The sequence below is a fragment of the Lampetra fluviatilis genome, chromosome 8, assembly GCF_964198595.1.
Source record: "Lampetra fluviatilis chromosome 8, kcLamFluv1.1, whole genome shotgun sequence".
Classification (NCBI taxonomy): Eukaryota; Metazoa; Chordata; class Hyperoartia; order Petromyzontiformes; family Petromyzontidae; genus Lampetra; species Lampetra fluviatilis.
In genome coordinates this window covers 8,430,762-8,447,276 of record NC_136282.1, presented here as the reverse complement: position 1 = coordinate 8,447,276, position 16,515 = coordinate 8,430,762, and the positions used below count along the sequence as shown (strand labels likewise).

General features: G+C 41.4%; 2 protein-coding genes across 4 annotated transcripts in view; one reads left to right on the top strand and one right to left on the bottom strand.

The window, feature by feature from the left end:
- TSPAN4 (tetraspanin 4) overlaps positions 1-11,613 on the bottom strand; it is a 76,797-nt gene extending 65,184 nt beyond the window's left edge. Inside the window, exon 1 of the mRNA XM_078859030.1 lies at positions 11,410-11,613. The gene's annotated coding sequence lies outside the window, so the exon portion shown is untranslated. The remainder of the gene's footprint in view (positions 1-11,409) is intronic.
- Positions 11,614-12,737: 1,124 nt separating this feature from the next.
- On the top strand, positions 12,738-16,471 carry POLR2L (RNA polymerase II, I and III subunit L). 3 transcript variants are annotated; one of them, XM_078859025.1, is made up of 3 exons: positions 12,738-12,830; positions 15,857-15,960; positions 16,082-16,471. In XM_078859025.1, the coding sequence occupies exons 2-3, from the start codon at positions 15,866-15,868 to the stop codon at positions 16,188-16,190; spliced, it is 204 nt and encodes a 67-aa protein (XP_078715151.1). In that variant the 5' UTR covers positions 12,738-12,830; positions 15,857-15,865; the 3' UTR covers positions 16,191-16,471. The 3 variants fall into 3 exon arrangements, with proteins under 3 accessions (XP_078715151.1, XP_078715152.1, XP_078715150.1); XM_078859026.1 differs by having other exon boundaries at positions 12,753-12,830; positions 15,860-15,960; XM_078859024.1 differs by lacking the exon at positions 12,738-12,830 and adding an exon at positions 13,987-14,129.
- The last annotated feature ends 44 nt before the right edge of the window (positions 16,472-16,515 follow it).

Genomic DNA, 16,515 nt, shown 5'->3' with positions numbered 1-16,515 from the left:
CACGTCGAGAGGCCAGTTCCATCACCGCCGCGAGCAGGAGAGATCCAGCTTGATGTCCCTGGAGCTCAATATTTCATGAACAGCATGTCACAATTATAATTTTGTACTGCCAGGCTACCTTTATTTGGCTTTCCAAGCTCACTGCCGTCTTTGATGTATTCTAATATTAATATAAATATTAAATTACATAAGACTTCAATGACAGATGGCCTCCTCTATCCAATTTACATAGCAGTTCATCATTCCTAGCACAGAATGATAATTATTAATAAAAGGAGTTAATTAAAAAATATTTGGAGATTGACCATTTGAATCGGTAACACACAGATATTAATTGGGATAATCCAAGCTTGTTACGCACAATTGCGATGCTTACATTGTGTAAAATCGCAACACAAGTGAGATATTTCTTTCTTTCCGTACAGCATATCCATGTTTATAGATAATTTTGTTTTCATTCACGAGTGTGTAAAACGTTAATAACATTTCCTGTAATAACTTACAAAACAATAAAACAGTGATCAATATCGGCCTAAGGTGCATTGCATGATATTGAGCAGTTTACATTTATGAGCAATAGGCCTATATGAATGTTTTTTTCAGTTATCTAATTTACAAGTTTATGAAATATGTTTTAGACATTCGATACAATCAAACGGTGCTTTTTGACAAGGTCACTCACTTTTCATACATTCAGGCAACAGACTCTTGTGATGTAAACACACTGCATGGATCAAAAAAAAGTCAAAAGTCACTTTATTGTCAAGTGTGTTACATGCATGACATACAACACAGATGAAATTACAGTCCTCTCTCTTGGTCCCACGGTGCAACCAAGCAATTAAAAAATGAATCACAATTAACAGACATAAATAAACAATAAACAATCGGCGATCAACACAAGATAAATAATCAAAAATGTAATAGACTTAAAATAAACAACAGTCAAGAATTATAAAATGTAAAATATTATTTAAATAAAATATTTAAAGAAATAAAATATTTAAACCGGTGTGGTAGTGCGATGTAGTGCATGGGGAAACCCTATGAAGGTAAACTACAGACAGCTACAGTGTACGTGCTCTGAATGTGTAACACATTTATCTATTGTGCACATATTTATAAATTTGCAATAGAAAATGTTCAATATCGAATTTGCAATTTTAAGATATTCAAAACACCCATTCAATTGTGAACTAAACTCTGACTCAGCCAAAATCAGCAGTTGTTAACAATACGATCCAACATGAACCTCTTACAAAACGTGCACTGCAGGAGATGAAACTACCTACCTGATTGAACAAAGAGCTTTTGTATATCTTCTTGGTTCTTTCGGTAAAGTCACGTAGAATGGACATAATAAAATAATAAAAATAAATCATAATAAAATAATTCTCACGACGTTTCGGCCACAACGCAAGCAGCCGTCCTCAGGTGGAGAGCAGGTCTGTCGAGAAGACAGTCTGAATTATTTTATTGTTTTATTTTTATTATTTTATTATTTCCATTCTACGTGACTTTACCGAAAAAACCAAGAAGATGAATCCCTGCAGTCACGAAAGCTTTAAATCGAAGCTTTTGTATATTTAAATTTAACATTGTACTGTGTATATATATAGTCTAGTCTTCATCCGTCGCTGTGAGCCATCTATGTTTACCATTGCTCCCCGTTCCATTGTAAATTGTGTGATCGTACAGCGCGTTTATCTGACGAAGAGTAAAAATGATAATGTGGACCACAGGGAAGCAAAGGGTCTGGACATCATGAACCCCTCTGCCTTGGAAAGAGAATTGGTTATAGAGCTTGCTAATGTTTTCAGGGATTCATCACTGCCCTTCCAAGACCCCTTTAGAATCTGCCAGAGTGGTATTGAATCCAGGATTTGGTGTCACGCTCTCCAGGATCCCATCACACGATGCAATGGGGAAGTTCATAAAATGTCCACATACCAGGTGTTGTTTACTTTTGTGAGTTCATGCAGATTGCTCTGTCTGACCCCTCTTTAGTTCCAGATGATAACGCTGATATAACCCCATTTGATTTCACATATCCTGCGCAACAAATGAACAACTGACCCACCAGTTGTGAATATAAGCAGCTTATTTTTTTATGTATTGCCCGTTTCACAAGTACTGCAGAATACGTGGATTGTGCCCTCTAGTGGTGGATATAAGTCAACGTTAAGCGAGACAACTGACAAATGGGCATTGCTGGCTTTGTGTCTCTTGGAAAGAACATTACTGTAGTTACACACTCCGTATGGCGGAGCACTTTATAAAACGTCGAAAATACATGCGGATATATGCATAGTTATATTCATAGTGTTTTGTTCATGAAGATATCCTCCGAGTAAACATGGCACGTTGGTCTAACGGTTCAAATCACGAGCCAAAGTTTGCCCCCAAGTTACATATTTATTGGGCTATATTATTCAAGGCAATACAATGAAAAATGTAGTTCTGTGTTGCTACATTAAATATATGTTGTAGTCTAACAGCCTATTGGCTACGTGTGTGTCTCTCTGTGTGTCTCTGTGTGTGTCTCTCTCTGCTTGTGTGTCTGTCTGTGTGTCTCCGTGTCTGTGTTTTGTCTCTCTCTCAAATTTAGCAATCTTTGGAATAACGTAATCATCCAGGTAGGGTGTTGACTGTTGTGTTAGCCGACTCTCTGTGTTGTATTGCATTATTTTTCTAAGTTTACTGTGTTTTATCATTCATTCTTGCCTGATGATGGTTGCTTGTGTTGCAATCGAATCATCGTATTCTATTATTATTTAATTTATTTTCTTTGTACGTGACTTTACCGAAAGAACCAAAGAGCCTATTGGCTGTTATAGACTTACAGTATCTGAACCAGCAGAATGTATTGTTTTGTTAAGGAAACTCCAGACTGTTTAACATGTAGGCTTTCGCAACCAATATTACCCCAAAAAAAACCTTTATTACACAGACTCTAAACTGGTAGCAACCTTCTGGGTCTCACGAGAAGTCCGATTGGCTAAATACTGCTGGTTTATCAGATGTTATTGATAAGAGCATTCCCTATAAACAATGGGGGCTGGTCAGCACACAAAACAGAATAACACCTCACAATGCAAGAATTATTATTGTAACTGGGACGCATTGATCAAATACACTGAGGCTTTAAAAGCAACGTTACATAATAGGTTGATGATTTGCACAATGGCCCTTCCTGATAGTACACACATCGAGAGGCTCGAGAGAGTGGATAATATGAGTTATTTTATTTTATACCTACGTGACTTTACCGAAAGAACCAAAGAGTATGGATTCCTGCAGTCACGAAAGCTTCAAATCAAGATGGATAATATCGAGTCGGAGGCCACACTCTCCACCATGTGGCCAGATGGGAAAACACTGTTGTTGTTATTATTATAGGTTATTATAAGTATCATTATAATAATACGTATATTACTTTAAGTAGTATTAAAGTTGCGTGATTACATTGTGCCATTTGCGAATGTTGTTTAAAGTTACCCAGGGCGTCGAGAGACACCGGAGTAGAGTCCTGCATGTCTCTTTTAACGACACACATTCACTATTTATTGCACAGCTGCATCGAGCATGATTCAACATTACAAGTACAAAGAACACTTCTTGAAGCACACGTAAAGCGTAGTTTTTTTTTGTACGTGCCAACACGTGTTATTTTCTTTAAAATTACACGTTTTTATTATGCTGCTTTGGCAGTCGTGCAATAAGCAAAAACTCAACACATTCATTGATAACCCTGCCCTAAAAAGGGAAACAAGGAGGAATCCATACTCTTTGATTCTTTCGGCAAAGTCACGTAGGTATAAAATAAAATAAATTACGACGTTTCTGGCGCAACACAAGCGTCCGTCATCCCACCTGATGACGGTATGGATTCCTGCAGTCACGAAAGCTTCAAATCAAGATTGAAGGAGGATACCATAGGCCCCGCACCTCCAATTCGCACAGTTGGCTAAGTGCAAAAGAAATTCAACATACATTGGGGACATTTCGGAAAATATTTTTTTTGGGTAGTTTTATTGCCAGATGCGTCTAACCTATGTTATTCTATACATCGCAACACATTAGTCAGTAATATAACAAAGGGTACATATATGATAGGTGACGTTTCAGGCAACGAGCCTTCTTCATAGCACATAATGAAGAAAGTCCATCACCTGAAACGTCACCTATTATGCAGTGTTATTGACAAATGTGTGGAGGTTTTAGCTAGTTTTGCGTGTGCACCACTTCCCATGCAGCATTACCAAGTCATGTTAGTTATTTTATGGAGGCTTGGATAAATTAAAAACAGTGATTTTTACGATTATAATGCAGTTTACTTGTTAATCACCAGGTGGCAGAACGCACCCACTACTTAAAATCATGCTATGGTACCGTAATTCCTCCCATTTACGATCTTCAATGTTATAAGTCCCATCCAAGAAATGTGATTACGGTATAAACAAAATGGTGTGCCTGCCATCATAATGAATTTACCACAAATATTAACAATACTACATTGGGCAAATATTTGTATTCTGCTGACGTGATCCTACTAAAATATATCTTAGCAAAGCATAATTACATTATTAGCTTTTGTTTGGATACCAAATGAAACAAATTAATAACAAATACCGCCCAATACATCCCATGGGGTGGGGTGGAGTGGGGGCGTAGAAGTTAGCGCACTTCACTCTGAACCTGGTGACCTCTGAGTGCAATTCTCAGCCATGACGATCATTCGTGTGGCTAGTGCCATATCAACTGGTCTGCCTTCACCAACCCGCACTGACCAGCATGGTCGCACTCATTGTACACACAAATTGACCACAATACCTGACCGATCTCATCAAGGAATATGAACTATCAAGTGAACTCCGGTCATCCTCGTAAGCAGCAGCGGTTTTTTGCAAGCCTTCGAACAAAAACGGTGACTGCATCGCACGCTTTCAGATGTACTTCTGCGGCCGTCTGGAATGCTCTTACATCCGATATTAGGAAGCCAATGGAGCTATGCACTTTTAAATCTAGATTGAAAACAAATGTATTCAGAACAGTTTTTTGTGTCCTTCCCCCACACCTCCGATTAGCACAGTTCGCTACGTACTGTGCAAAAGAAATTCAACATAAATATGACCGAAAGGCATGGGGAGGTCTTCATCCAGCACCAAACTGGCCAAATTCATAATACATTACCCATGTACTATTCCAGGCATAGAACCATGTTTCTGTTTAATATATATACCGTACATTCAACGTTTCAGTGTAAATACTTGCACATGTGAATTGCAATTGTCAGTTGAAGTTTGTTGAACAGCAGATAACACACATTTAAAATGTATAAACAGCCATGAATAATTATCAGCATAGCGTATATAACTGCTGACAAATTAGTGGCTAAACATGGGAATGGAAAAACGAGTCTGGATTATTTCTCATTGTGAACAGATTTTTAACTGTGACTTCATGCCATTTTCTCCAGTGTACCGGATAATGAAACGTGGGAGACATTTGTGACTCACATACATTGTGCCCTGCTCAGTGCTAAACTTTAAACGCCATTTCCTGCCCTCCCTCGGATATTTTCCAAACAGCCATCATGTGAAAAAAGACACTCATTGAGTTATGTTTACAGTGAAAATAATGAATGCTTTGAAACGTATCTCTTGTGGGCGGTGGTTGCTTTTCATGGCGGTTTGTTCCATTCGCGGTTACCCTACAAACTTAATATCCCTGAAGCAATGGAAATACCACCAATCAAGCTACGTCCACGAAAAAATAAAACTTACCCATCTTTTAACATTTACGAGACTTGCGTTTGTAAGCCCTAAACTGATGGATATCGTTTGGCTTTTTTTATCCAAAACCATGAATTTAATCAAATGTGCCTTTGTTTCCAATTTCATAAACTATCCTTGTGTTGTAAGCATTTAAGAAACAAGGCCTTGCCTTCATGTTTTAGCATTGAGACAAATGTGTTTTTTGTATCTTCAACCCGTGTGCGGTTTGCCGATTTGGAAAATCAGCCATAAACATCTTAAACAGGACCCCTTATAGCCATGAATGGAACGTTCCGCATTATTTTCTACCTACGTGACTTTACCGAAAGAACCAAAGAGTATGAATCCCTGCAGTCACGAAAACTTCAAATCTAGAATGGATGGAATGGGTGGAAGAAAGTGGATGGTGGAAGAGAGATGTCTCCGTTGGATAGCGTCAACGATAACATATCTCTCCCAAAACGGACACGCAACTGTTTGCATGCAGCAGAAGATGAAGGTAAATGCTGTGACTTTGCACAAAAACAAACACCAGTGACACTGGGTACTCACTCATTCCATGCTGATTAAATAAATATCAACACATTCGTCACTTGAACTGCCTCAACATGAAAACATTCATAATAGCACAATGTATAATTCGAATACATCATATATAATGGCCCTTCTTCATAGCACATCTGCTATGAAAGAAGGTCATTGCCTGAAATATGATGCGCTGAAATGTTTTTCCTTTTAAGGCAGTGTTATTGAAGAATGTGTTGATTTTGTTTTGTTATTTTTGGTTGTGTACCACTACCCACACAGCATCATCAAATAATCTGTTTGATGCAGATTCAGCGTAATGAATCCATGATGGCACTGTATGCTGAACTTCTTTTGCACCGTACGTTGCCAACCGTGCTAATCGGAGGTGAGGGATTCAGAGGTGAAAAAGTTAATCCGTGCAATTGACAATTTTTTTAGAATCTGAGGACATCCGGAGAACACAAAGTACACGAACCAGAATGCTAAGACCCTAAGTACCACGCACTTGACTGTGAGTATAGAGTAGTAATTATCGTCCTTGGTGTGGTGGCGCGGCATTTAGGACACTGCCGGCTTGAGTTCTATTCAATGCGATGGATAATATCAGTGGCGAGTGATAACAGGTCCCATTCCGCCCCACTACAAACAACCCTCCACCACCTCCCCGATGCCTTCACCAAGCCGTACTGACCAGCGTCGCGAAGTAATCTAAACCAAATACCATGACCGACATGGCATGGAAAGACATTCATCCAGCAGTGGATTTATAATGGGCTGCAAAGGTCATGATCAGAGGGTGCTGCATAGCTGAATAAATACGAAACAATGGCTAAATATTTGCACAAAGAACTGCTTTGTATGGACTACAGTGGGGTCATGTGTGTCAATGTCATGTTACACAAATGTGTCCAGATAGCTTAACGTGCTTTAAATTCCTCATTAAAAAGCATAACAAATGTACTTTGACTCTTCTTGCCATGTTGTGTAGACATGAAAACCTAAATAATGTAATGAACAGCTTTGCATGTAATGGCATAAAAATGTCAACATATTCCTCAAGTCTGGTAATTACTAAGCATTAATACAGCTGCAAATGTTATACTCGACGTGAGATTTATGTTCATATATAAACACTCGTGTTGCTATTTACTGTTCATTTGTAAAAAACAAAAAATCTGTGTATATTTATTGTTCCACCCATAATTTCAAAATCTGCATGTCAAACCACAAGACCTCCACTATTAAGAACGTTCTGCATTAAAAAAAATATTTTAAAAATAAATATGGTCAGCACACTGCTCGCTTTAAGAAATTCGGCTGAATTACACCATCAGCAAAACATTCTCTAAAAAGTTGCTTTGAATATAGGGCGTGAATGGTTAAAAATAGTCAATCTTGCTTTGACTGCCTCTGGTGCTTCCATAACGGTCAAATGCATTTTCTATCCGTACATTTAATTGAAAACATTGTTACATAGGCTTCTTGAGCTAATATGTGTAGTTTTTTTTTATTTGCTGCGTAGTTGTAGAGGTGTGCCTATATGCTATATTTAAACGCGTGATGGCAACTCTGCCCATAGGATGGGCAACGGCTTCTTTCTATAGCAGTTAAATCTTTTAAATAAAATTTTAATTTTTGTCAATCTAATTTTAAGAGCAAAAAGTAGCACTTTTATTTTTACCCTACTCTCACGTATACACCTCTTCGGATGCTTTTGTATAGTTGTACGCGTACACCAACCGTCTAAAAAATGTGTTCATACCATTTCGTGAAATTCCTTCAATAATATCCTGAGTGGGCTTTCATTGTGACGTCACGAGATGAAGTATCCATTCAAATATCTTGCAGAGCAGTGCAACCCTTTGTTAGAAACTGTCTGTGGAAGTGGACAGAGTCACCTCCAAGATCCCTTTCAGTGACCCCTGGTCCACACGTTACAGAGCAGGACTTCCCTACATACTATACGATACATATATGCGTAATGTTGTTGTGATGCTTTCGTGACTGCAGGAAATCTTTCCAAAGAATATACGTGTAATGTTGTAATGTTGTTGCATGACATTCAATCTGATATTTTACATTCTCAGAGCTGTAATTTAACCAAATTAATTTCAGAACCAAATCTAACGTTGTTTTTCTTTGTACAGTTACTGGTTACCAGGATGAGACCATCAACTCACGATAGAACCTAGGAGCTCAGTGGTGTAATATCAGCGCTCTGACCTCTGAGCCGCTCAACATTATACAATATAAAGGCAATTTTTTATTTAAATTGTTAAATACGTTAACAAGCAATTATATCAGCATTCTCGTTAAATTGTCGACCCTGGGAAGTTGGCCGAGAAACTTTACCAATGTAATTCATGAAGGCATGGTACCAGCTGAACGAGCAATTATATATAGTGCTAAAACACTGTAATTTAGACACAGCATAGGCTGTATTAAATTTAGTTAAACCTTGTACAAATAACAATACAACCATGGGTGCATGGAAATGCACAGTACGAACCCCAAGCGAGGGACAAACACAAGCGTCAAACTTCAGGCATTGCTGCTGTTTTCTCGACGTTTTGTCGTGCTCAGTGTTGGTCGTGACATCATTATTCCACAGACCTCATTAACTCCATTTTCACACGGGAAGGAAGTTCCCCCCCATGAAACTTTCCACAGCCATCTTATGCACAGCAACATTCTGGATCGAGGCACATCTAATTGAGATATGATCTTACGCAGAGTACGCCTGGATCTGGAAGTTTAAAAAAACGCCTTGTTTTGGTGCGTTTGCGCTTGTGTTCTCAAATAAAGTACTAAATCCAAACTACAGTACACAACATTTCAAACATTTGTAAAAATGCAAGATAAAGTAATACACTACACTATTGTTATTTCTCGGAGGAACTTTGAAAAGGGAAGAAATATTTTGCTTGACTATATAATAAACTACAGTACACCATTTAAAATTACTGTATTATAATGGGGAGCAGTGGCATACTGGTCATTGTTTTATATTAATCTAGTGCCCACTCCATATCATAAACCCGCACCGACCCATCGTGGGGAAGTATGGTCAAAAAACCCTTATGACGACACGGCGTGGGGAGACCTCCACATCCAACAGTGGCTTGATGAAGGGATAACACCGTTTGTAGTCACGGTATTTTATTATCAAGCACTTCACCAACTTGATGATAGGCAGTGGGTAGTTGGGGGAGAGCAATATATTTACACACAAAAAAGCCCACAGTTTGCAAGTGTACTGTGTTATAAGATATTTTTCTTATCCAGATTTTGTATGCATTCCACAAAACCCAACTACAAAGCAGAAAATGTACGTTCCAAGGAACTCAAGGCACATTCTGAGAAGTTTGGCAAGGCATCTGGGCACAACGTGGGCCTCACAACGCAGGCAGTTAACTTTTGCAGGCGTGGCTCTGAGGCTCGTGATCTTTCGAGAGAAAATTACTTTCAGATGCGCTCTAAAGGCAATTGCGCTCCGTGATGCTATATACAAGGGCAATTTAGCTGACGCTACAACAGATACCTACAAATTGGGATGCTGCCGCGGTGCAATTGTGAGCACGCTGGATTTGCAGTTGGAACGATGGGGCAAATGTCTTGCCTCTTCACGTCTCCTCTGTGTGTAGTTGATGGACAGGTCGAGTGTGGTGGAGTGAGGCGTGGGTATTCTCATCATCATCCCCAAGTCTGCTGGCCAGTGTGGCTGAGCAGACAAACACACCCTCGAGAGAGGGCTCTCTAGAGCTCCCTCTAGTGGGAGCCCTTCCGCAAGCTGTGGCGTGAGCAAGAACTTGCAGGGGCTGCGCCTTCACATATACCCTTGTAAAGTGTTGCGATCGAAATGTCGTGGGTTTTTTGCTTTTAATTTAGATTTTTGTTTTCTATCTACGTGACTTTACCGAAAGAACCAAGAATATAGAAAGATACAAAGTTGGGGTTTTACGTTTTGCTAATAGTTTAATTACATGTTCCGGACGTCCTGCATAGTACTTTACACGTCAACCATATACTGCTTATATATAAATAAGTGTCGAAACAGTATTGTATCTACTGCATATGCATTGTTTTGCTGTGATGAATGAGTAACATATACAAAGGTTGTGTAAAGTTACAGAAAGTTAAACTAAAGTCAGACTCTACAGTATAAAAAAACAACTTTGACATAATTCCAACATAACGGAACAAATATTCCAGCTTGTCTCGGCAGCCAACTTAAACCATATGTCTGCTGCACCGTAGGTGCACTCCGTGGTAAACAAATCACTCCACACTACAAGCATCTCACCTGGCTGACAGAGGAGCAGTGTTGCTAACTGAGATCTGAGCGAAGTTTTGGGTTTCCCGAGTGATTTTTTCTTCTGTACAAAAGATACCTACGGATAATCTAACTTGCGGTACTGTACTCTTTGCAACGAGGGCATTGTACAGATTTAAGATCGATTCCAGTTATGCATTAAGTGCCCTGTATCATGTTACTGTGTAAATTGGGATATTTTTTTACTTTAGAAAAGGCTATCTTGTGACTTTTAAAGTTAGTTTGACTACTTTTCACTTTCCGAAGTTGGGACATCGCAAGATACCATCTCACTACACAGGATAAATAATTTCCAGTGTAAACTATCTCGTAGATGGAGTAACCGTATGAATACGACAGCCTTCGTTGACACATTCTTGAGCCAAACATTTTTGTAGTTTTTTACAGAACTGTACAGGGTGGTCCAGATGTCGTGTGACCCCAAATTCATTTACTCCTAAGCTTTTTTTCCCCTTTACATGTTCACTTATGTTTTGAATAAACCATACTTACATTTTAATTATTACGTTTTGGAGAATTAAATGGGGGGGGGGGGGGTCACAAGACATCTGTACCACCCTCTAACTCCCGTTACGTGCGACAGCATTCACTCTGCAGTGACGATGGCTCAGGACGACGATGCTAACTCGTTATGTTCAATAAGCCGCGATAGCACTCGGCTGCTAATGTCTATTCCCGACATTCAATTTATCGGGAATTCGTTCAAATAACTGAACCGCACGGACCACACGGGACAACATCACGTGACAACAATGAACAATGGGCACTCACAATCACGGTGATGATGAAGATGGTGCTGCTCGCTCTCTCTCTCTCGCTCGCTGTCCACACAGGCGTAGAGTGAATTCACGCAGTTTTCTGGCTCTGCGCTACGAGGACTCTTCTTGGCTTCGGGACTCGGGGTTGTGGGGGCCTCTTCTGGGTGGACGCAACTTGTGCCGGACGGGCGGAGCCCCGAGCCGCCCCCCTCGCTCGCCCCGGGCTGGTGGGGGACGTAACCCAGGCAGGGTGCTGCTCCTCCTCCTCATCCGTGCTGCCAGGATGAAGAAGGGAACTTTCCTCGACTTTCCACGCAACACGGATTTTTATTACGCACTATCAGTTTCAGTTTCGAGTGTCTGTTAATGCCCTGCAGAGTCCAGCTGAACCATTCTAATGACTGCACCTCATTGATCACCTGATTGATGAGACAATTTCCGTACACAGCAGCACTCTTAAAGGAGCGGTTAAGGGTTTGTCGAAGTCTTTCTCTGTGTCACGCTGTGTATCTCTCCATGTCGCTCCTTGTCTGTGTGTCTCTGTCTTCTATGAATCTCAATGTCTGTGCTTGACCTCCCTATTGCCACTGGGCATCGCCCTTTAAAGTCGTGTCGTTCCCGCGTGTCACTTCAACTTCACTGGATTGCTGCATTCTAACAATATGCAGCATTCTAATAATAATGTCAAAAGTGTACATGGATGGCATTGTACTGATCAGTGCAAGCGGCATACGAATGGGATTGTGGTGGTCAACAGTGTAATAGGCATACTAATTGTATTGTGATGATTGTTAGTGCAATATGCACATAGACGGGATTTTTGTGATCAACAATACACTAGGCATACGGATGGGATTGTGTGTTCATCAACAGTGCAATAGACACCTGGATGGGATTGTGTGTTCATCAACAGTACACTAGGCACCTGGATGGGATTGTGTGTTCATCAACAGTGCAATCGGCACCTGGATGGGTCTGTGTGTTCATCAACAGTACACTAGGCACCTGGATGGGTCTGTGTGTTCATCCACAGTGCAATCGGCACCTGGATGGGTCTGTGTGTTCATCCACAGTGCAATCGGCACCTGGATGGGATTATTGTAATCAATAGTGCAATATGCATACGAATGGGATTGTGGTGGTCAACAGTGTAATAGGCATACTAATTGTATTGTGATGATTATTAGTGCAATATGCACATAGATGGGATTTTTGTGATCGGCATACGGATGGGATTGTGTGTTCATCAACAGTGCAATCGGCACGTGGATGTGACTGCGGTGATCGATGGACATCGATCTGGCCACGTGCGAGGTTGCTGCTGCACGTGGGCGGGGCGAGCGCTCGCGCGTCGCTAAGTTTCCGATGACGGATCCCGCGTGAACGCAACCCCAGCCAGCAGTCAGCCTCAGCGTGTGGCGAAGCATTTCGCCGGTAAACGTATTAAATTGTATTAGTTTTTATTTAACCCTGTGAAGTTTGTTGTTGTCTGATGGGGGTTTGCTACTTGTTCTTCGTGGTCGTTATTTTTGTAATATGGTAATAGTAACGTTAACTTTGCTGTGAAGTTTGTTGTTGCTATTGCAGCCTGTGGAGCTAGGCCCGGGTTGGTGCGGCCTAGGCCTCGTGTCGCTGCGAGATGAGAGAATTGTTACTCCTTAGACACGTGCAGAGCGAGATGAGAGAATTGTTACTCCTTAGACACGTGCAGAGCGAGATGAGAGAATTGTTACTCCTTAGACTCGTACAGAGCGAGATGAGAGAATTGTTACTGCTTAGACACGTGCAGAGCGAGATGAGAGAATTGTTACTGCTTAGACACGTGCAGAGCGAGGAGAGACAGACTGACAAATACATAGACTGACATGGGAGAAACGGTAAGAGAGACGAGATAACGACACGTACAACTGGAACGAGAGCGAGACAGACGAGGGGGTTACACTCTGATACATGGACAGTAGGGCACGGACACTGAGACATACACGGAGACTTGAGACAACAGCGAGACAGAGACCACGAGTGAGACAACAGGCGAGAAGACTAGGGCCCAATGCGACAGGGAACGAGACGGCGAGACGAGGTCGTGTACATGTACAAGCAGATAAAGAGAGAGAGACAAGGAGATGCAATCACAGAGGCAGGCATCTATGGGATAGATACAGAGACAAGAAAGGAGATACACGTGGAAATATGCGCAGACTGAGAAAAAAGCAGATCTTGTACAGACATGTATTCCAGATATAGACACAGTGCGCTACAAAGACTTATAATGTAGATACGTAGACAGACACCCATGGACCTTGAGTACAAAGACGTAGTCTCATATGGCCCTGGATTCCTGCTTCGGGATGACCCCTGCAAACGTTTAAATATTACAAAACTGCGCTGTGTAAGACGGTTCATAGTGCAACTGCACCTTTAAATTTTCCATGTGAAATGAATGAAACTATGTTTCGAGTTATTCTCCTGAAACACGTATGCATTTTCTCCATCGGCCTTGTTAACACCTTGATGTCGTTGACTTTTGTTTGAGGATTACGATAACCCCTGTTACAACGCGTTTTCTGTATAACGCGATTCACCCATTAGGGAACACTTTTCACACAACGCGGAGCGCGCCCGTTATAACGCGGCTTCTGAGTCGACTCCGAACTTTCTTGGGCTCTGCGGCGAAGCGGTATGATACAGTACGCGGCGGCGTATCCTCGGTTATTTGTCTTGCCATCTTACTGTGTGAGTACAGTACATCTTATCTCGCCAGACTTTATCGTTACATTATTTTTTTGAGGAAATCTAAAATCGCTTAACGCATAACTTTTCAGGAAAGCATTAACCACGTTAAACAATGACTTACACCGCTGTTGCAGGACTTATTATATTCATGTCATCACTTTCAACTTTTATTTTTATATTTTGCACTAGACATGGCGTCAAACTTTATTGCAAACTTGTACATTTCGGTTGGTTTTATTTTTTTTGCACTGGAAACTTAATTGCGCAAAGCTGCCATTGTACATAACACACTATTTGCCCCCATGTTGGAAATACCCAGAATGCGTTGTGCATCTCTACCATGCCTTCCCACGGGCATTGCAAGATCTTGACCTCCACCATGCCAAACGTTTCGCGATTATCTAGAATAGAATGGCAGGTTTGGATGCTATGGTGTTCCACACTTAACTCCTGTAGTGTCCGTGAGCTTATTACTCAATTATATCACACTAATTACTGATTTTCCAAGTCAAGGTGTGCCCATTTAACTCCCGCCTCCCCTAGCATAACTGCAATACCATTTAATTCCAAGCACGATAGTGCATTCTCATGTGGTGTCCGTCTAACCTACCCAGCGATGATGGTGACGGTGATTGGGCTGGTGACCCTTGGCCGATATGTGAACCCGCATATTTGTGTTGTGGTAACGACCCCAGTACACTTGTAGTGGGTTCAACTGAGTCACAGACGTACTCTTTGGAGGCAACACATTTATTAGCACCAACACACGGGGTAAATGCCCCTTAACAGGATAACAACTTGTGGTGGGGGACCACCAGGCTAACTACACTAATTACACCGTAACTAGCTACAACGAAACAGACCACAGTTTGGGTCCAGGTCCATGTGTTGGAGACTCTGTAGGACGTAGAACGTAGGCGAAGGTTTCTTCAGGTTGAACAACAGCGCCGGGCTCTCTGGGGGACGTGGCTTATCCTCTGTGGTGTGGCTGGCTCCGCCCTTGGCCACGACCACCTTCTAGAATCCTTGAGCAGGATCTCGACCCTGACACGTGACCACCCCTAGCCCCCACTTGGAGCCCCTGTGTAGACTTAACTGGTCACGTGTCCTCTGGGGTCAACCAGAGTGCCATGGCCTATAGTAACCCCATTTCCATGGCCGGGACTCCCACACCCTATCCTGTAGGGGCCGGAACTGCACGCCAAGCGTGGTACCATCCAGCGCTATCGATCAGAGCTCACTGAGCGCCTTTAGGGGCGGTACTGCACCCACATCCAAGTGGTGTCCGCGATGTCAATACACGGCACACTGTGCGTCTCTAGGGCCGGCACCGCACAGTGACATCGTGCGATGTCACTACATACTTAACAGATATCCTTTGATGTTTTCAATAAAACAGGAATTTGTACTGCACTTAAATGCAACGACTGTACATTTAAATTTGCTATATAAATTGGGATATGCACATTTTGAGGCAAGGAGGTGGATTTTTAAGGTTGTTTAGGGGCAGGTGGTGAGTCGTAAGTTAAGAGAAAACAGCCCCCATCAGAGGTAAAACTATATTTACCATCTATTTATGAACATGAAGTGCTATTACCCTGTCATACCAACTCTTGCACTTCAGTGATATTAAAAGTTGAGCAGCTCTGATAAAAAATAGTTTATCTTGTAGTACTGCAGGGCATCTTTAAACATAAGCCACGTTTTTATTTCCCTTGGAATGGCAGCAGAACAAGATGATTATCCCGGTGCGGTGCTTCACGTGCGGGAAGGTGGTCGGCAATAAGTGGGAAGCCTACTTGGGTCTGTTGCAGGCCGAATACACAGAAGGGTACGTTGACTAAGTGTTGTGCGTTCAAATATAATCCATGGTTAAATGTATTCATACATCATTTGGTTTTCACTTTGTGCAAGTCATCTCGTGACCGTGCCTTCCTGACTCGTGTGTGCAGAGATGCGCTGGATGCCCTGGGACTGAAGAGATACTGCTGTCGCCGCATGCTGCTCTCTCATGTCGACCTGATTGAAAAACTACTCAACTACGCACCTTTGGAGAAATAACTTTGCTACACATTCCTACACAAGGCCTGAACGTTTTTTCCCCATGGCAAAGAATGATAAAAGATTGGGCATATATTCGGCCACATTTTCATTACTTTCCTCAATCGGCTGAAAAATTACATGAGCGAAAATGGCAACCGCAATCATTGCATTACAGAATACAAAATCTCTTTTTTTGTTTTCCGTGAGAATTATTACATGTTCATTCACCAGTATTTAAGTTAAAGTTTTGCATTGTACATTTAAAGTTTAATAAAATGTTTGTTGCTCATTTTGTTGATTTCCTATATTTGCTGTAACATGCTTTGTTTAAAAGTATATGGTC